The sequence below is a fragment of the Gobio gobio genome (genome assembly GCF_949357685.1).
Source record: "Gobio gobio genome assembly, chromosome: 12".
NCBI lineage: Eukaryota > Metazoa > Chordata > Actinopteri > Cypriniformes > Gobionidae > Gobio > Gobio gobio.
The window spans coordinates 49,568,658-49,590,644 of record NC_137105.1 but is presented as its reverse complement, the minus strand read 5'-3'; the positions used below and the strand labels follow the sequence as shown (position 1 = coordinate 49,590,644).

Here is a 21,987-nt window from a genome sequence, read left to right as displayed (position 1 = left end):
TGTGTTCTGTGCTAGATTAACTGAGACTTGTTACAGCACTTGCATACTGTTGCCCTTGACCTTTCATTTGTAAATCGCTTTGGATAAAAGCTTCTGCTAAATGACTAAATGCAAATGTACTGTAAATGTAATGCTGCATTCTGGATCATTCGAAGTGTTTGGATCGCACAAGAGGGGAGTCCAGCCAGAATGGGATGAATGGGATGGGGGGCCCTCTGGCCCCGCCCCTGGCTTATGGGCGTTGCTGATGGTTTATACCGCATGACTCTGGCGCAGATATCTGTCACACAGACTTACGTTTGGGACAAGCATCTTTAATCAAATGTAAGTACTTAATCTATACACATGCGTGTCCAAATCTATACACACACGTGCACGGAACTGTTTTGTTTCCTATAGAGGATCTTCCGCGCTAATCAAACTTCTGAAATGGTGCTCTCTCATAATGCTTGGGCTCTTTTTGCAGTGTCAACAGTCATGGAGGATCTCGCTCGTGCTAACGGTTTCTTCGCTCTGGATCTCTATCGGGCTCTGAGCGCGAGCAACGCGGAGGGAAACATGTTCTTTTCCCCGCTGAGCGTCAGCGCCGCGCTCGCTATGGTCTACTTGGGAGCCCGAGGAGACACAGCCAAAGAAATGGAGAAGGTATGATAGGAGTCAGGAGAACGAGCAGGGTTTCCGATGAAGTTTTGTAACTGTGAATCTAAGTAGGCTACATTACACACTTAAAATCTGTGATCTTGAAAATGAAACAACCAGGGAGTGATGGGACCCTGAATGATGGGAAATGCGGTGAGGTCCAGATCAGAGTCCTGCACAGGGGTCCGATTGTGTAAACCCGCACCCGCCCGGACCCGCAGTGCTTAAAATAATTGAAATTAGTTGATGACATCACCATTTTCTCCAGAACGGCTGAATAAAATTATGCTGCATTATTTTCCTGTTTAACACTGTGAAGCTGCTTTGAAACAATCTGCATTGTTAAAAGCGCTATATAAATAAAGTTGACTTGACTTAAAACCGCATCCGACCCGTTTTCCGACAACTGCACTAAATAATATCCGCAATAAAATCAGTTTAGCATATCACATGACACACCTACAAAAATGTTTATTGCCAGCATACATAAGTTATTACACGACCATTAACACAACTTCAGCCGCGACATTCTAAAACGCTTAATGTAGATGACACTGTTATTAAGAGACCAAACTCAGTAAACATAATACTAAATATAGCTGCAGCCATTATCGGGGCCAAGCGCAAAGAAGAAGACAAGACATGCCAAAATGGCTGGTAGTGTCAGATCAACTGCAGCAATGAGCAATTAAAGACCTATTAAGGTGATTTTAGGCAAAATAGTTGTAAAATGATAAATACAGTCAATAATAATGATTTAATGATTTATCACTTTAGCACAGTTACGAAATTGATGTGGTGTGGTCAGAATAATGACACATGCAAAGATTGGTGTCAATATATCAAAGCAGGTTGTCAATATATCAAAGATTGGTGTCAATATAGTGTCAATATGTCATTGTAAAGATATAGCCTCAAGATGCCTTTTCATTATAAGTATGGACCACATGGCGGTGCTGTTTTGAAACCTTTTAAGTACTTTAGAGGCATGGTGCTGGTGGCACATACGAAGTTTTGTAATGATAAACCAATTCATTTGTAAAGGATAGCTTTTTATATCATAATCAGTCCCTCCAGAAAAACGCGATTATGCGATCGCGTGATTTAAAGCATAATCAGCCAAAGTTCGCATATTCATGCGGGGGCCGCATTTTTTCAAATACGCCGCACTTTCGCCGCGTTAATTGCCTATTTCCGCGTGCAAAATATTCGGGGCTAGCATGATTTCATAATCCCCGCATTTTCGTTGCAAAAAAAGTCATATATATTAGCAGAAAGTTGAAAAATGTTCGTTTACTTCACACAAGAGCCGCCATTTCCCCCTGTTGCCATGGGAACGTTTTGAAGTGACGTAATTACCCGACGTGAATGCCATCGAAAAACTGCAAACCCTGCGGAGAAACCATTGATATCGGTGAAACCATGATGAAGCGCAAATTCCCATTTGCCAACAAAAATAACAGCAAAAGAGCAAAGCAGTTTCCCGGTGTGTTGACTGATTTCAAAACACAGCATCATGAAGCTTTGAAGCGTTATGAATCAATGAGTCGATTCAGCGGTTTGGAGCGTTATGAATCAGTGAGTCGATTCAGCGGTTTGGAGCGTTATGAATCAGTGAGTCGATTCAGCGGTTTGGAGCGTTATGAATCAATGAGTCGATTCAGCGGTTTGGAGCGTTATGAATCAGTGAGTCGATTCAGCGGGTTGAAGCGTTATGAATCAGTGAGTCGATTCAGCGGTTTGAAGCGTTATGAATCAGTGAGTCGATTCAGCGTTTTGAAGCGTTATGAATCAGTAAGTCGATTCAGTGGTTTGGAGCGTTATGAATCAGTGAGTCGATTCAGCGGTTTGGAGTGTTATGAATCAGTGAGTCGATTCAGCGGTTTGGAGCGTTATGAATCAGTGAGTCGATTCAGCGGGTTGAAGCGTTATGAATCAGCGAGTCGATTCAGCGGTTCGGATCGCCAAAGTCACTTATTTCAGCAGTTTGACACGCGGTCCGAATCATGAATCGACTCGATGATTCATAACGCTTCAAAGCATCATGATGCTGTGTTTTTTTTGTGCACAATAACCATTATCGTCGCTTCATAGTTATTGTAGATCCACTGTAGTGAGATGGACTTTGTAACAACGTCTTTAGTGCTTTTATGGGTCTTGAGAGTGTAAAGTGCATTGTGCCAATGGAGGCCTTTCTGAGCCATCGGAATTCAACTAAAATATCTTCATTTGTTTCCAACAACATGAGGGGACGTCATTAATGACAGAATTTAAACCCTTTAGAGATTGCACAGAACTTGTTTGACTCAATGTTTTGTAAATTTGAGCCATGTGTTTATTAAGGTCTTCAATAAAACAAGATGAGAACTTAAATATTCCCAGCACTTTCTGTGATGTAGTGCTTTTTTTCTCCTATTCATCAAACCCCAGTTTTTGCAAGTTCCCGCAATTTCATCGCATAAAATGGCATAAATATCCTGCATTTTCCCGCATTTTTCATTGCATTTTTTAAGAAAACATGCCGCATAATCAAGGATTTTTGCCCACAACAATCACAAACAAAAGCCGCATTTTTCTGGAAGGACTGCATAATTGTAGTCAATGGGAATTTCATGTTTTGTTCTATTATAGCGCCACCAAGTGGCACAATCCTACCATTTTTTTGTGTCCTCGGAGTGAGCCCATACATGTGTGTGTCAATTTTGGTGAAAATATCTTGTTTCGTTTTGGAGTTACAGACATTTATATGAAAAAACACATGAAAAATGACTGACACCTGACTGTGATTGAATTTTACTCCCCCTTACTATCAATATTTTGAGATTTGGGCATTAGCATTTAGCTATCGACCTATGTTTCCGAACTTCTGCCGCTGGTTTCGTCTCGATCGGACTAGCGGTTTCGAAGATATCAGCTAATGTTTTTAAAGTGCTAAATTACAACACTGCACAAACCATATGTCAAAACCTAGAACGTCTGGTATCGTTGGACTCGGCAAGGATTCAGGAGACAGAAAAAGTTACTCCCATGAAAATAAGTCAATCTCACCCAAAGTAATAAGCATTTGAAAAAAAAAAATTGTTTCGAAACTTCTTGGGCTCCTTCAGGGCATTGTGTTGATGACCCAAACCAAGTTTCATAACAATCCGTTCATGTGTTCATAAAATACAGCATTTTAGCACATAATTAAAAATGGCCTATATGGTACAATTGAATATCAGACGACTCGGCATGCCGTCCTGATTCTAACGAAACAACTTTTATGATTTTTGGACAAACGGTTCAAAAGTTATAAGCAAAAACAACCATTCTTTTGTATCTCCGGACCAGTAGGTGGCGCTGCACCGAAACACTGCATGTTGTCATGCTTGTGATGACGTACCAAGTTTGGTTTGAATACGATAAAGTGTTGCGGAGATAGAGGCTGCGTTGGAAACCGGCACATACTCATTGAGTAGGTTCTCATTTTCAATAAGTACTTACTTAACGAGCTCTAAAGAGTAGGCACTATATTGCCGGATCTCGTTAAGTATGACTGCGATCCGCACTTTATGTGCCATGTTGACGTTATCATGTGACCTACGACGTTATCACAAGCAACAACTTGAAAGATATGAGTGACAGGTTTAATTCATCGATCTATAAATATCATAAAATTGATTACACTTGCTAATTTTGTGGTCTTGTTGAAGAAACAGCTGCCCATTTATTTTGTGATATTAACCCTACTAATTTGACCCAGTTTTATCCTTACCAAAATCGTGATCCCTTGAATATGTTGTTAGTTTCTTTATTTTATATGCAAAAAAAATTCATCCACAAGCAAAATTGGCCTAAATCTCCTTTATATTTTCCTTTTTCTTGTTAAATTTAACTCCTGTTCCCTTTCAGTCGGTCACGGTCGACGTACGTCGGAACTGACCGAAGAATTGGGATCTGATTTCAGAGACCAATCTACTTTGAGTGTTTTAAAACGAGCCAATGAAGACTCCGCCCCGCAGCGTGGGTATAAATAAGGAAGTGGAATGCTTGATCATTGCTTTCTACTTTGGAGCCGAACAGTGAATGTTTCCTGCTTCCTGTTTCCTACGAAGAGTGTTCGAGTCTCGTGAGAGGACTGCTTCTGCCAGTGCGGGTGTGACGGCGTGTCTCAGCGAGTGGCTGCTTCAACGGACATCAAAGTGTTGGTTCGCTGGGTGTTTCTAGTTTGAGTGCACACACAGGCTTGCACTATTGTACTGTGTGGTGCCGCGGTCATCTCCCTGAGTGCTTCAGCACATAAAAAGAGCAGTTTTCCTTTCTAAAAGAGCAACACGGTTTGACCCTGCGTCTTTTTCAAGATGTCATTCAATATTCTGCCCTCATAGCACGTGACTGTGTTCCATTAGACAGATAGCAAACATTTAGAATAAAGTCCCAAGGCGTACTTTTCTTGGTAATTATTCTTTACTGTAAAACTGCAAATACAGAAAATGAAATATGTAAATAAACATTACAGGAAAACATGAATACAATAATACTGTTCAATTACAGTGTACAAAGTTAACATTAAAAGGCAGTTAACTCGCTTGTTACAGTCAAAGATCCATAACAACTTGATTAAATTTGTAAATTACTTACAGTCAAATGTTTTCCGAGGATAAACTGTTAAGAGATCGCATATATGAGCTGTGCTGCGTCAACGTCTTTCTCTCCTTTCTGCGCGTTCTAGAACATGCGCACTTCAGTGAAAGCAGATCGCGATTTCAAAATAAAAGCCCCGGGGGAAATAATTCGCAATATATACAAATAAAACAATACAATAATACACAAAAAATAACATTTTGATTTCTAAGAGCAACACATTCAAACTGTGTGTTTCTGGATGCGGGCGATTTCTGTCTCCAGTTGACGGTCACGTTCGTTGTCTCACGTGTTTGGGCGTTCAGCACACTGAGGCAGCATTCGTAAATTACTCATGTTCCCACTGCGGGAGCATGACCATCGCAGTGTTACGGTCCAGGCTCCAATACCTCGAAAGAGGTGGGCCGCCATTGCGCATCCCCCAATCTATCGGCCCTCCCGCTGCAAAGCAGAGGGCTGCTACTTTGGCTGATGACTTTGATGGTGATCTAAGGGTGACGGTGAGGGCTTCCCCGACGAGTCAAACGGCTCCTCGAGCTTCCAAGAGAGCGCGCTGGCCCCTCCCAGGGGGTCCCAGTCGTTACTTTTGGGGCTCCGGCTGAGGACATGTTATTGCTTGCAGCATCGGGGGACGAGCTTATGGGCTCTGAGGATGAAGACTCGGCTGCGCTGCCCCCTCGGGTGTGACAGCGTTGCCCGAGTCTGACCCAGAGCTTACGGCTATGCTTTCCCGGGCCGCCGCGAGTGTCGGGCTGTGGAACCCTCCATCGTGTCCCGAACCCTCGCGGTTGGACGATTGGTATCTCGGGACGGCCCGTGCTGGTTCTCAGCGCCCGGCCCCAGGGCCCTTCTTCCCTGAAGTGCATCAGGAGATCACGAAGTCGTGGACAGCGCCTTACAACACTAGAAACTGATCGACTGAATCCTCCGTCCTCACTACCCTCGACGGTGGTGTGGTTAAGGGTTACGTGGAAGTCCCGCCAGTCGAGCGGTCTGTGGCGATACAACTGTGTCCCAAGACCGCTGCAGACTGGCGGGGTGCTCCGCGTCTCCCCTCCCGGGCGTGTAAGTTCTCGTCCGGTCTAACGGGCAAGGCTTATACCGCCTGTGGGGAAGCCGCATCATCTCTGCATGCCATGGTGCTCCTGCAGGTCCACCAGGCCAAAGCGCTCAAGGAATTGCACGAGGGTAGTTCCGACCAGGATGTTATGCAGGAACTGCGTGCGGCGACGGACCTCGCTCTCCGGGCGACGAAAGTCACTGCACGCTCCCTGGGTCGGGTGATGTCCACCTTAGTGGTCCAGGAATGCCACCTGTGGCTGAACCTGGCTGAACCACATGCGTGATTCCGACAAGGTCCGGTTTCTCAACGCCCCTGTCTGTCAGGCCGGCCTCTTCGGCAACGCCATCGAGAGCTTCGTCCAGCAGTTCTCGGTGGCCCAGAAGCAGACGGAGGCCATAAGGAACATCCTACCTCAACAACCTGCTGCTGCCTCAAACCAGTCGTCGCAGGTAGCACCTCCACCTGCTCGTCGCCGAGGGTGTCCCCCTGCGTCCGCCCCTGCGAAACCCAAGCAGCAGCCTCCATCGGGGAAGCAGGGTGTCAGGCGTAAGGGTGGCGCCCAACCCGCTCAGGGAGCCACTAAACCTTCAGGCAAGCGTAAGGGCAAGCGGCCCTGAGACGGGCAGCCCAGGGAGAACGGGAGCTGCTCTCGGGGAGATGGTGTCCGCACTCCTCCCCCACCCCCCGGAGGAGGACCGGGGGGCAACGACTGGTGTTACATTTCTGCCGCTGGCTCTCCGGAGTCCAGCGGTACTCACTTTTTCAATAAAAGAGCAGTTTCCTCTCTCCCTGGGCCCCAAGAGGGCCAGGTTGGCAGTGTGCGACGCCTCCGGGCCTTCTCACTCCTTTCCTCCCCTCCCTCCGCCACGGGACAGCAGTGTGGGCACCGAGAATGCCCCGGGCCTTCTCACCCACACTCTGTCCCACCCTGGAATACTCAGACAACACTCCGGGCCTCCCGAGTCAGGTTTGTCTATTCCACCTCGCCGCCCCACCCTGGGTACGTCTGTGTTGATCCCGCTTGTACGTTCTCTGGGGGCTTGGCTTCAGCTCCCCAGGCCGTCTCGCTGGCTCATCCGTACCATCAGACTCGGCTACGCGTTTCAGTTCGCTCACCGGCCTCCCAAGTACAGGGGCATCCTCTTCACCTCAGTGCAAAGCTGCAATGCTCAGGTCTTGCGATCAGAGATCGATGTCCTGCTGGCGAAGGACGCGATCAAGCCGGTTCCTCCAGCCGATATGAAGGCGGGGTTCTACAGCCCCTACTTCATTGTACCGAAGAAAGGGGGTGGGTTACGGCCAATCTTGGACCTGCGTATCCTGAATCGGGCTCTGCACAAGCTCCCGTTCCGGATGTTAACGCAGAAACGCATTTTTGAATGCATCCGTCCCCAAGATTGGTTCGCGGCGATCAACCTGAAGGATGCGTACTTTCATGTCTCTATCCTTCCTCGACACAGACCGTTCCTACGCTTTGCGTTCGAGGGGAAGGCATATCAGTACAAAGTCTTGCCCTTGGGTTGTCCCTGTCGCCTTGCATCTTCACGAAAGTCGCACTGTCGCCATTGTTCCGCTCAGAGAACGCGGCGTTCACATCCTCAACTATCTCGACGACTGGCTCATACTTGCCCAGTCTCGGGAGTAGTTGTGCGAACACAGGGACATGGTGCTCAGTCATCTCAGCCTGTTGGGCCTTCGGGTCAATCGAGAGAAGAGCAAACTCTGTCCCACACAGAGGATCTCTTATCTCGGTATGCAGCTGGATTCGGTCAGCCAGACTGGGCGCCTTACGGAAGAGCGAGTCCAGATGGTGTTGAACTGCTTGAATTCGTTCAAGAGCAGGACAACGGTCCCACTGAAATCTTTTCAGAGGCTCCTGGGGCATATGGCATCTGCAGCCGCGGTAATGCCGCTCGGACTGCTTCATATGAGACCGCTTCAACACTGGCTCCATGGCCGAATCCTGAGGTGGGCGTGGCAGAGCGGCCAGTACCGGGTCCCAGTGACTCCTTACTGCCGCCAAACCTTCAGCCCGTGGACCGACGCTTCGTTTCTCCGGGCCGGGGTGCCCTTAGAACAAGTGTCCAGGCATGCTGTGCTCTTCACGGATGCCTCCTCCACGGGCTGGGGGGCCACGTACAACGGGCATGCAGTTTCAGGTCTGTGGACGGGACTTCAATTGCATTGGCATATCAACTGCCTCGAGTTGTTAGCAGTACACTTGACACTGCGCCGCCTCAAGGGGCCGTTCCGTTGCGTACATCAACCGCCAGGGTGGTCTACGCTCCCGTTGCATGTTCCAACTCGCCCGCCACCTCCTCCTTTGGAGTCAGAAGCATCTGAGGTCGCTTCGTGCCATTTATGTCCCAGGTGCGCTCAACCAGACAGCCGACGAGCTCTCACGGCAGCCTGCACCTCCGGGAGAATGGCGACTCCATCCCCAGGCGGTCCAGCTGATATGGGACCTCTTCGAAGCCGCACAGGTAGACCTGTTTGCCTCTCCGGACTCGACCCATTGCCAGTGGTATTATTCCCTGAGCGGGGGCACCCTCGGCACGGATGCACTGGCGCACAGCTGGCCCCGGGACCTGCGCAAATATGCATTTCCCCCAGTGAGCCTTCTTGCACAGACTCTGTGCAAGGTCAGGGAGGACGAGGAGCAGGTCTTGTTAGTTGCGCCCTACTGGCCCAACCGGACCTGGTTCCCAGAACTAACTCTCCTCGCGACAGCCCCTCCTTGGCCGATTCCCCTGAGGAGGGACCTTCTTTCTCAGGGACGGGGCACTCTATGGCACCCGCATCCAGACCTCTGGAAACTCCATGTCTGGTCCCTGGACGGAACGCTGAGGTTCTAGGTGATCTCCCACAGGCAGTGGTGGACACCATCTCTTCTGCTAGAGCCCCCTCTACGAGGCGCCTCTACGCTTTGAAGTGGAACCTGTTCGTTGAATGGTGCTCTTCCCACCGGGAAGACCCCCGAAGGTGTTCGGTTAGTGTCGTGCTTTCTTTCCTGCAAGATGGGCTGGAGTGAAGGCTGTATCCCTCCACCCTCAAAGTGTACGTCGCAGCAATAGCGGCGTATCACGATGCAGTCGAAGGTAAGTCCTTGGGGAAGCACGACCTAATCGTCAGGTTCCTCAGAGGTGCGAGGAGGCTAAATCCTCCTCGTCCAAACTCATTACCCTCTTGGGACTTGGCTCAGAGCACTTCAGAGCCCTCCCTTTGAGCCTTTGCAGTCTGTGGAGCTTAATATCCTGTCAATGAAGACAGTGCGTGAGAGAGACAGAGTCAGCCTCCTGCTTGTGGCTCCACTCTGGCCTTCCCAGACTTGGTTCTCAGAGATGGTTCTCCTTCTGGATTCTCCCCCCTGGGAGATCCCGATCAGAGAGGACCTATTGTCCCAGCTTCAGGGCAGGATTTGGCATCCTCACCCAGAAATTTGGAAGTTGTGGGTATGGCCCATCAAGGGTCAGTAGCTCTAGACACTGGTCTTCCTGCTGATGTTCAGGAGACCATTGCGAGTGCGCGATCTCCTTCCCCTAGGAGGCTCTACTCCTCCAAGTGGAGGGTCTTTGAGTCATGGTGCTTGTCCCATGCGGTGGATCCAGTTAACTGCCTGGTGAGACCAGTACTGGAGTTCCTGCAAGAATAGTTTTCCGCTGGAGCAGCAGCTACCCCCCTTAGAGTTTGCGTTGCTGCTATCGCTGCTCGTAGGGAGTTGGATGAAGTTCCCCTAGACAAGCATAGGTTGGTTTCATCTTTTATGCAAGTGGTTAAGCGCCTGAGGCCAGCACTGGTATTCCCTGGTATTCCCTCTTGGGACCTCTCAGTTGTCCTGGAGGGGTTAACAAAGGCTCCCTTTGAGTCTTTGGAGTCAGCTCCGAAGCGGATTCTGACTCTCAAGGTTGCTCTTTTACTAGCATTATCCTCCTTGAAGTGTGTGGGCGACCTACAGGCCCTCTCTGTTAGTGGGTCCTTTATGGATTTTGCTCCTGGTCTAGTCAAAGTAACCTTAAGACCTAGGCCAGGTTATGTGCCCAAGGTTTTGTCCACTCCGTTTCGTTTTCAGGTTGTTACCCTTCACTCTTTTCACCCTCCTCCTTTCGACTCGGAGAAGGACGAGAAGCTTAATTTGCTCTGTCCTGTCCGAGCATTGAAGGGTTATGTAGACTAGTCTGACGGTTGGAGGAAATCTAACCAACTCTTGGTGTGCTTCGGTGCTGCCGAAGGTGCTTGCCGCGTTGAAGCAGAGGATTTCCCATTGGGTGACGGAGGCTATATGCTGGCATATGAGGTGCGTGGTATACCTCCAACTCTTAGCATCAGGGCACACTCTACCAGAAGTGTGGCTTCCTCTCAAGCGCTTTTTAGAGGGGCTCTTCTGGAGGATATTTGTGTAGCGGCAGGTTGGTCCTGCCCGCACACTTTTGTGAGGTTCTATAGTTTGGATCTCGACATGGCTCCGGGTTCGCATGTTCTATCTGCTTAATCTGGCCATCAGGTTATCTGGTATTCTTTGAGCCAGATATGGCAGCGCCTTAGCTTGGCGTGTGTGGTATATCGTTCCCATTACGTCATAAAGTGATGCAGCGTCGAGTGAACCTATGAAAGAGAACGTCTCAGGTTACTTGTGTAACCTATGTTCTCTGAGTAGGGAACGAGACGCTGCGTCTGCTGCCAAGCTCCTCGTGCTGCTGACAAGCCTTCCTTTTCGGCAGAGAAATCTGAGGAGCAGATGGCGCACGCGCCAGTATAAGGTGGCGATGTAAGAGCGTTGGGGCAATGAATTGGCGTGATTCTATAAGGGCTTCAGACAATCTGCATGCGTCTCATTCCCTACTCAGAGAACATAGGTTACACAAGTAACCTGAGACGTTTTTATGCATACTTGGCATGAGTTTTTGCTGCATTTACACTGTTCTGACCAGCAGGCGTCGCCAGCGTGTGGCGTTTCCAACTCTTCGAAACATCTAGTGAATCATTTTGCAAAGCAATTGGTTCAATTGATTCAAAGCTTTAAAAATGTTGTTTCTCCCATCACCAACTTCTGGCCTGGCATGAATAATACAGCTTTTTTAGTAGGGAAAATTAGGTTCAGAGCAACATGTGCAGCACAAGTCTGTCATATAGACTACATTAAATTATAATATGCTGACCAAGGAGAACTTCTCTTTCCCTGTGCAGGTTTTGTCCTTCAGTTCTGTGTCTGATGTCCACTCTCATTTTGAGTCCCTCACCTCATCGATCAACAGTCCATCGGCCTCCTACACCCTCAAACTGGCCAACCGCCTCTATGGAGAGAAAACCTACAGCTTCTTACCCGTGAGTCCATTGGGCCTGTAATAATGAGACATGTTGATGCTCTCTGTGTGCTGTGAGGCGGTGGCTTTATTTTGTGCTGCAGGAGTATCTAGAGTCCACGCTGAAGCTGTACCACGCTGACCTTCAGCCTGTGGACTTCATTAGAGCGACTGAGGGCTCACGAAAGGTCATTAACACATGGGTGGAGGAGCAGACGGAGAGTGAGAACAACACTTCCATATACACTTATATTTCAGATAAAACAATCATCTGTTGCTAGAAAACATTTTTTTAAAGCCACTGATGTGAAGTCAGAAACACAAACTTGTGTTTTTCAGATAAAATCAAAGATCTTCTCAAGCCGGGAATGGTGACTGCAAAGACCCGTTTAGCTCTGGTTAATGCCATCTACTTCAAAGGAAACTGGCTTCAGAAATTTAAAGCACAAAAGACTAAAGAAATGCTATTTAAGATCAACCAGGTGCGATTCTCTCAGGGTTTCAGCGGGTCTTAAAAAGTCTTAAAGGGATAGTTCACCCATTTTAGTTAATAAAGGCCTTCTGAAGCGAATAGATGGGTTTATATAAGAAAAATATCCATATTTAACTTGGTACAAAGTAAAATATCTAGCTACCACCAGACTGCCTTCCGTATTCAAATTATGAAAAAAGTGTAACTGACGCGACATTGGACGTACAGTAAGCATTTTGAACTGTGAGAGGCGATACACTTTCGGCGAAAGTTGCATTCTACATGTTGTCACTTCTTCTTGAGTCTCTCCTTCATTGTCCGACCGAGGTTTGAACATAAAAGCCTGAATAGTTTCTGACATTTTCAGTGCATGTCTGCGTGAGGTAATCGGAGCTGCTAACATGAGCTCTTCAAGCTCCGCCCTCTTCCTGAAAGGCTCAGTTGGCTCATTGGCATTTAAAGGGGCACACACAAAAACGGACAATTTTAACATGCTATAAAAAGTGGTCTGTGGGGTATTTTAAAATGTCCTGCTAATTTATTCACCTCATCTCATCCAAGATGTTCATGTCTTTCTTTCGACAGTCAAAAAGAAATTAAGTTTTTTGAGGAAAACATTACAGGATTTATCTCCACAAAATGGACTTCAATGGGCATCAACGGTTGAAGGTCCAAATCAATGCAGTTTCAAAGGAAGGGCTTCAGAGGCTCTGCACGATCCCAGATGAGGAATAGGGTCTGATCTACACAAACCATCAGTCATTTTCTAAAAAAAAAGAATTTGGAAAGGTCACGGCCGTGACGTAGGTGGAAGTACCGACTGTGACCTTTCTAACGTGATGACATTATACATCATGCAAAAGCAGAACACAGGGGGCGCTCGTGCACAGCCCATGGAGTAGCCGCGTTTTTTTGAGCTCCTCTCCACCGACATTCAATTTTGATTGTTTTTGTAATTAACGTACCGTCAATCCACTTCATAGTCGAGAATGACTTATTGAAAGTTAATTTTAGTCAGCTGTTTTGAATATTTTGTGGAATCTAAGTGCGTTGAAGGCGATTTTCGTTCTGTCAGAAAAATGGCATCTAAGAAATGTTCTAAATCTGCTGCAACTAAGGAGGACGCCAACACAGGTGATGCTATCCCACAGGGAAACGTGAACGCGAATCTTGCCGCAATCGGTGCCCAAGGGGATGATTTGAAAAAGCTGATAGAGGACATAGAGGACAAGATGACAGCATTAAGTGCTCGCTTGGATACATTGGACGCTACACTGGTTAACCTGCAGTCGGATCAGGCTGGGGTTAAACAAAAAATGGAGTTTGAAGGTGCCCTGAGTGGTACTGATTCACGCCTCAGAGAGGTTGAAAAATTGTGCGAAGACTTGCGTGCGGAAAACAAATCTCTCTGGGCTAAACTGAATGACTTAGAAGGACGCTCTAGAAGGCTGAATCTCAAATTTGTGGGAATAAGCGCCCTTATAAGCGCCAGATAATGTTTATTCTTGCTACAGTTACCACTGATTTCGTGTTTGCTATGTGTTTGAACATTGACTGGCACTATTACTAATAATAGTAGCGATGCTGGAGTGAATATTACATTTGTTAGTTGGAATGTAAGAGGAGTGGGGCACCCGATTAAAAGGGGAAAAGTGTTTGCACACTTAAAGTCATTGTCGGCTGACATTATTTTTCTTCAGGAAACCCATATTAGACCCATTGAACAGATGCGGCTTAGGGCAAATTGGATTTCATTCGAAGTTTATCAAGCCACTTTTTCCTGTAAAGCTAGAGGTGTGGCCATACTTTTTCGGAAATCTATTCCTTTTCAAATGCACTCTGTGGTGTCTGACCTTGCGGGAAGATATATTATTGTATGCGGATTCATTAATAATTTCCCGATTACATGTGTTAACGTGTATGGGCCAAATATAGATGATCCTGTTTTTTTTAGGAAATTATTCAAGCTCATTCCAGACACTAACTCGACAAATTTGATAATTGCTGGAGACTTTAATTGCTATTTGGATTCTCATCTTGATCGTCTCTCCTCACAAGTTCCTCCTCCTATTCAGTCTGTAGGTGTTCTAAATAATTTGATAAAAATCCATGAATCTTGTCGATATATGGAGATTACTTAATCCAACTGCTCGTGATTATTCTTTTTTTCTCGTGTTCATAAATCCTACTCTCGTATTGATTACTTTATTATTGATTCTAAACTCATTCAGGGGGTGACGCAGTCCAAATATCACATTATTCTCATTTCTGATCATAGCCCTATTTCTATGGGTTTGAAAATTCGCTACCAAAAGCGCAGTATTGTTGGCGGTTTAATCCTCAATTATTAAAGGTCCCGTTCTTCGTGATCCCATTGTTCAAACTTTAGTTAGTGTGTAATGTTGCTGTTAGAGCATAAATAATACCTGTAAAATTATAAAGCTCAAAGTTCAATGCCAAGCGAGATATTTTATTTAACAGAAGTTCCCTTTCAAAGCCTACAGCGAACGGCTGGCTTGGACTACATCCTGGTACTTCCTACATAAATGACGTCAGTAGAACAGTAGAACAGACTAACCTCCGCCCACAAGAATACTCGAAAAAGGGGGCGCAGTCTTGTTGCTGTCCCACGTGGAGAAGACGAGGAAGTTTTGTGTGGAGAAGAGGAACTGTTGCGTTGAGTGTGTGTGTCGCCATGTCGTCGAGACGCTGTTATTTTCATCCCGGAGTCAAATCACCTTTGTTTGGCTTTCCCAGGGACGCTGTAGAGATTATTGAACGCATAGCCGCATACATCTCTCCTTTAAGAGGCGTGACCTTTCCAACATGTGCTAAGCTGCTGTCGAATCACAACACGGGAACCGCTGGCACAATCAGAACTCGTTACGTATTTCTGAAGGAGGGACTTCATAGAACAAGGAACTCATCAGCCTGTTTTTTAGGACAGTGAAAACAGTGGTATACAGATAAGTAAATTGTGTGAAAAATACTGTTTTTTTACACGCGAAACATGAACACGTTATATTGCACACTGTAAACACAATCAAAGCTTCAAAAAAACACGAAGAACGGGACCTTTAATGGATAAACAGTTTCAGTCTGAGTGTTTATGTTTATGGGTGATGTTTCAGACTCTTGTCTGTGGGAAACCTGTAAAGTAGTGTTTAGAGGTCATATTATTGCTTATGAGTCTTCATCAAGGAGAGAGAAGCGGAGGCGTTTGTCTGAGATAGAATCTTTACTTCCGTCTTTAGAACAAACATTTCGATCATCTAAAGCTCACAGTGACCTTAACGCTATTCTTAAGTTGAAATATGAATACAAATCTATTTTGAGCAATCAGGTTTCTAATTTATTAATTAAACTTAAACTGAAACAATTTGAATTGGGAGACAAGGCAGATAAGCTTCTTGCCATGTAATCGAGGGGTGCTCAGGCTAGTAGAGCCATTCATCAAATACAATCTCAGAATGGTACATTATTAACAAATCCTAAAGAAATGAATAATCGGTTTGATGAATTTTATAAGCACCTTTACTCTTCTAGCTGCTCTGAGCTGAGCGTTACAAGGCGTCAATTTCTTGAGTCGGTGGACTTTCCAAAACTTAATGATTGTGCCAGAGAGGAATTAGAAAAACCGTTTACACTCTGTGAAATTTTGGAGGCAATTAGTTCCTTCTCTAATGGGAAAGCCACAGGCCCTGGTGGGTTCAGTGCAGAATTTTATAAGGAGTAAAAAATAATCAGAGTAAGAGTTCCAAGGCAGCTGTTCTTTCCTTAGGTGCCGAAAGGCCGGTTTGGCTTTGGTGAGAATTTTAAACAATTAATAAAAATGCTTTATTCTTCCCCCAAATCTGCAATACTTACTAATTCGGATAGGTCTGCTTTTTTTCTTCTTCAGCGTGGGACACGACAGGGCTGTTGTTTAAGTCCACTGTTATTTGACTTAGCTTTAGAACCCCTGGCCATCCATCTTCGTAATCATTCTGAAATTAGGGGTATATCATATGGTCATACTGAGGTTAAGCTGTCCTTGTATACAGACGATCTGCTTTTATATTTAAGTGATCCTTCTTCGGCTTTGCCACTTTTAATGGATTCACTTGAGGTTTTTGGCTCTTTTTCTGGTTATTCTGTTAACTTGACGAAGAGTGTACTCATGCCCTTGGGGGAAGGACTGGATGCGAACTTTTTGAGATCATTACCCTTTAGAGTAACAGAAGATCACTTTATTTATTTAGGGTTAGTTATTCCTAAAAAAATGTAAACATATTTTCAGGTTAAATTTCACAGAAGCCATAAATAAGTTAAAAATCTCTATAGATAAATGGAGGGTTCTTCCATTATCATTAATTGGTCGAGTTAATGCCATTAAAATGGTCTCTTTGCCTCGCTTAATGTATCTTTTTCAGAACCTGCCTATATATTTGCCACAATCTTTTTTTAAACAATTAGACTCTGCCATTTTGCCATTTATTTGGGGCTTTAAAGCTCATAGAATTTCTAAGGCCCATTTGCAGAAGCTGAAAGGAGCTGGGTGGTCTAGCTCTACCTGTTTTTCGTCATTATTATTGGGCTGCTAATGCCAGGGCTATGATGTTCTGGCAGATTAGCGATCAAGCTGCTGATAACTTGGATGCGCATCCAAACTGGCTGTATATTGAGGCTCGGTCAGTTGTTGATAGCTCTCTTGCAGCTATTCTTTTCGCAAATCCTAAATCTTTAAAGAAGTTACAATGTAAGAATTGTGTTGTGCTCAATTCCATGAGAATTTTAAAACAATTGAAAACCGCATTGAATATTACGTGTCCGTCTGTGCATCTGCCCATTTGCAATAATCCAAATTTTCTGCCCGGCCAGTCGGATAAGGTATTTTCACTGTGGAGGGGCAAAGGACTAACCACGATTAAGGATTTTTATACAGATGGAAAATTTGCCACTTTTGAACATCTGTATAAAACCTTCAATCTTTCCCATTCACATTTTTTCAGATATTTACAGGTGCACCACTACATAAAACATTATTTTTCTGAGTTTCAGGATTTGCCTCAGGATCATTATATGTATGCTCTTTTGGGTCAACCTCCAGTGGACAAACATTTGGTGACACAGTTTGTTTCTTTGTTTGTTTCTCATTTTGCAGTGTCTTCAGATCACCTCAAAGTAGCATGGGGAAATGATACCAGAATTAATATCTCAAACGGGATTTGGGATGAGGGACTGAAACTAATCCATACCTGCTCTATCAACGCTAGATTACAATTTATACAGTTTAAAGGATTGCATAGGTTACACTATACCGAAACTAAACTCAATAAAATTTACCCTTCAGTTTCCCCATTATGTGATAGATGCAGGAGCTCAGATGGCACGCATGCTCATACTTTTTGGTTTTGCCCTGTGATTTCTCAGTTTTGGAAGAATATTTTTTGGTGGTATTCAAATGTTTTTGGAGAAGAGATGAGAAGAGATTGGATGTTCTGACCCAACATTAGCATTAACACATTTTCAGCAATTATCTCTTATGTTTGATATGGTGGTGGCTAAAAGGGTGATTTTGATGGATTGGAAGTCCACTGCAAAGCCCAGTTTTCATAAATGGTGGTGGAGATGGTTGCCGCCCTCAAGCTCGAAAGGATTCGTTTCACCAAGATTGATGCCTCTAAAAAATTTGATAAAATCTGGGTCCCCTTCCTTGGGTATCTTTTTTCGAGTTGAAATTTGCCTGAGAATTAATGTAATAGTGATAGCTTTACTGTTTTATTTCTTCACTCCATCTTTAATGTTTTGTTTACGTTTGAATACTTTGTGTCTTTGTTTAAAGTGTATATTTTTCATTGAACCTGGTGCTTGTTCGTGGGGGGTGGGTGGGTGGTCTCTTATTTTGTTTAGTTTTTCTTTGAGTTTTTGTGCATAATATTTTTTAATAAATTTTGTGAGATTTTTATTTTTTATGTTTATATAAAAACTAGTGGTGGGCCGTTATCGGCGTTAACGTGCTGCGTTAACGCGAGACTCTTATCGGGCGATAAAAAAAAAATATTGCCGTTAATCTATTCTCAAAGTTGGGTTGGGAGCTGGGTCTATACTACGCAAGCTATGATGACGATACAATACTCATTTTCTACAGTATCGATATCAGCTGCGCTCTCCTCTCCGACCGACAGTGAGTTGACACGCACCCACATCCCCTTATTCAGTCCGTTTAATCCTCTGAACATTGCGAACGGGTGTTCTGCTGGACTTTTGTTAGTATGGGTGTGACCGGTCTGAATTTTGCGCGGGGTTGCACATAACGTTAATTCTACTAATTCCCGCAGATTTCGCGCTCGCATCTGAAGCGCACACACACATACCGTAATAAAGCCGCCTCTGACATACAAGTGCAAAAATGAGCTCCTTTTTCCATCTTATTAATGGTCAAATACACTCAAAAATGTCTCAATGCCCATCTTGGCGAGTTTTAACGTAAACACAGTCGTAACCAGCTCACAGGAACAGTGTTTGGATATGCGTGTGTCAGGTCTTAAAGGGACAAAAGTTATTTATTATTCAAACTACAAAAAGACAAACGATCACTTACGAGCACACATATTCTGAATGCCTTCAGCAGAATTCAAATGAGCCATTTTAATCTAGATTAATTTTGGAATTAATATAGATTAAAAAAAATAATCTATGCCCACCACTAATAAAAACTGTTATAAATAAAAAAATATATATATAAAAAGCAGAACACTGAAGTTGCGCATTTGAGGTTAAAAAGTATTTAAATGTTTTTTTTTAAATGATTGATGGTTTGTGTAGATCAGACCCTATTCCTCGTCTGGGATCATGCAGAGCCTCTGAAGCCCTTCCTTTGAAACTGCATTGATTTGGACCTTCAACCGTTGATGGCCATTAAAGTCCATTATGTGGAGAAAAATCCTGTAATGTTTTCTTCTAAAAACTTTGACTGAAGAAAGAAAGACTTCTTGGATGAGATGGGGCTGAGTAAAATATCAGGATATTTTCAATATCATATGAACAAATTCTTTAAGCTAAAACTTCACACACACACTCTGGGAACATCAGAGACTTATTTTACATGTGTAAAAAGGGGCTTTATAGGACGCCTTTAAAAAGGTATTACATTTACCTTCATAAAACATGCAAAAACCATCATCATACCCACCTGACAGAGAGTCATATTCTTCATGGTTACTCTCTCATTCGCACATGTGTCTATCTTCCATTAGAATGAGAGCCGACCAGTGCAAATGATGTACCAGAAGAAAAAGTTCCCCTTCAACTACATCCATGAGCAGCGCTTGCAGGTGCTGGAGTTGCCATATGTAAAGGAGGAGCTCAGCATGTTGATCCTTCTTCCTGAGGAAACCCAGGACGGCTCTGACCCTCTTCTGAAGGTCGGCAAGAATTTTTTGTTCTGATCTTGATTGTATTTGGTATCTTGTCTGTTCAGAGACTCACAATATTTGTATGTGTGTGTTTGACAGCTGGAGAGCGGGTTGACAATTGACAAGCTTCATGAATGGACCAAAAGAAACCATATGGACACCCAGACAGACATCAAAGTCCATTTGCCAAAGTTTAAACTGGAGGTTGAGAGCTCCTTAGCAGAGACATTGATGGGGATGGGGATGACTTCTGTGTTCCAGGAGGGAAAGGCTGATCTGACAGGCATGAACAGTTCGGGTGACCTCTTCATTTCAGCGGTGGCCCACAAGGCCTTTGTTGATGTAAATGAAGAAGGCACAGAGGCGGCAGCAGCTACTGCAGTCATGGTGACCAACAGTATGTGTCAAGAAAAGCACTTCATGGCAGATCACCCGTTCTTATTCTACATCAGGCACAACCCCACCAACAGCATCCTCTTCTTTGGCAGATTCAGAGGCCCATCTTAAATTTGTGATGTCTGTCTAACACCAAAATATAAACAAATGTTATTATTAAACCATTTACATTTTGTGTGTTCTGTTTATTAAGAGAAAGACACGTCCTGTATGGCTAGGTGGTGTCACGTAGATGCGGTCACTTGATGTTAATCTTCAACCACTCTGCAAGGTCATGTAAATGATATGGATTAAGACTGTCTGTACTCAGTCTTCCCCTTAACTGGAGGTGCTCTATGAAACCCTCTCTGTAGTGTTTAGGGAGTTTACTAAGCAGCCTGTCAACATGTACAGGTAAGCTCTCTTCCTTGTGGTCCCTCCAGAGATGTAAGCATACCCACCAAAAGATCAACGTTAAGAGCAAAGGTCTAGAATGCTTTCGAATCTTTAGCCATGATATCTGCTGAGTTCATTAGAGCCGCAACCTCACTTTGCGCTAGCTGGTGTGGTTGGCTGTATTGGCGCTGCAGAGCTGCCATAGCTTCTGTGTAAGGTGCAGGATGGTGACGGCACGCTTGGGCTATCAGTCTTGCTTCATCAAGGACCAACTGCTCCTTCAGCACATGATATTTGTAGTGTTCTGTGAACTCAGTGTAGGGGTTCAGCAGATTTTCGAGGGCTATCTTCAGATCTGTGAACTCTCTTTCACTGTCATTCACAAGTTTTGGCAGTGATGGGGCTGGGGCTGGGGTACTGGACGTGCATGTGATGGCGGAAACAGCACAGTGTGTGCCGCTGGAGAAGGAGTTCTGCAGGTGTATAATATGACTTTGATGCTCCAAACCACTGAATCGACTGAATCGATTTGTGTGGGCGTGCTGTGCACCATATGAGTCCTGAATGCTGGGAGAGGTCCCTGGATACCTCAAGGCCAGTGTTGGGAATAACGGCGTTATAGATAAACGGCGTTACTAACGGAATTATTGTTTTCAGTAACGAGTAATCAAACGAATTAATGTTTCTCCCGTTACAACGGCGTTAGCGTTACTGAGAAAAAAAATGCAGCGTTACTATAATTGAGCTCACTGAAGCGGTTTTCAGTCGTCAGTCGGACCTGCAACGTGTGTGTGTGTGTGTGTGTGTGCGCGCCAGCCATGCGTGTTGGGGGGTGGGTTGGGTGGTACACATAACTGATGATGATTGGTGGGTGGGAGACAAGGTTGAGGTTGATAGGTTGAGTTCACACACACACACACACACGCATATGCAAAGTCACACACGACCAGGAGGAGTAAGAGCGATGGAGTAAGAGCAATTTGAAGTCCAACGACTTCAAAGGTATATTTCGCAAACTGGAAGTATAAGTGCTACTCTTCCCTCGTTGAGTCAAAGTCAAAGAGTCAAAGTCAAAGTCAAAGTAAAAACCCAGCTCCACTACCAGAGGAGTCGTATAGTACTGATAATATTTACACAATATTTACATTTTAGTAGGTCTAATGATAATATTTACAATAATGTATTGAATTTGATAGGTGTCTCTCACATTGTCCCACAGCAATAGTGTAGCCTACATTAATGTACGTTTTATGTACTGATCTCTAACTTCTTCGTTTCAGTAAATGAACCGATCACACTGCACATAGCCTACCTCTGCTTAGCCATGATCTCTAACGGTGGTCGAAAGCTGATGATGTAACTCCAGGTGGGCTCGCCCCCACGCAATAATGATTGGCCGATTGATAAGCTTAAATCTGATTGGCTAAAGAGTACGACTGATCCGGGTGGGAGGAGAGCGTTTCAAAGTCTCAAAAACACAAATCCAAAGCAATTCACACATGAATGACGATTTGCACATTCACATTACAGGATAAACGTGTAAATTTGAAACATTCAAAAGTTTTTGTGCACAGTTTTAAATCTACGAATTGTGTTTTGCATTTGTGAAATGTCTTTTATGAATATATATAATTTTAATTTGCACACGTGAATTTGGTTTTATGCATGTGAAATTTTATGCATGTGCATCTTGTTTTTTGCGTGAATTATTAATGAGACTAA

At 44.7% G+C, this 21,987-nt stretch overlaps 1 protein-coding gene across 2 annotated transcripts; it reads left to right on the top strand.

Annotated features, from left to right (window-relative positions):
- Window positions 1-229: 229 nt before the first annotated feature.
- Window positions 230-20,056, top strand: LOC307134716 (leukocyte elastase inhibitor-like). 2 transcript variants are annotated; one of them, XM_079830672.1, is made up of 7 exons: window positions 231-324; window positions 467-645; window positions 11,510-11,647; window positions 11,730-11,847; window positions 11,965-12,107; window positions 19,336-19,503; window positions 19,594-20,056. In XM_079830672.1, exons 2-7 carry the CDS (start codon window positions 478-480, stop codon window positions 19,999-20,001), a joined length of 1,143 nt encoding a protein of 380 aa, XP_079686798.1. In that variant the 5' UTR covers window positions 231-324; window positions 467-477; the 3' UTR covers window positions 20,002-20,056. The 2 variants fall into 2 exon arrangements, with proteins under 2 accessions (XP_079686799.1, XP_079686798.1); XM_079830673.1 differs by lacking the exon at window positions 11,965-12,107 and having other exon boundaries at window positions 230-324; window positions 11,730-11,813.
- Window positions 20,057-21,987: the final 1,931 nt, after the last annotated feature.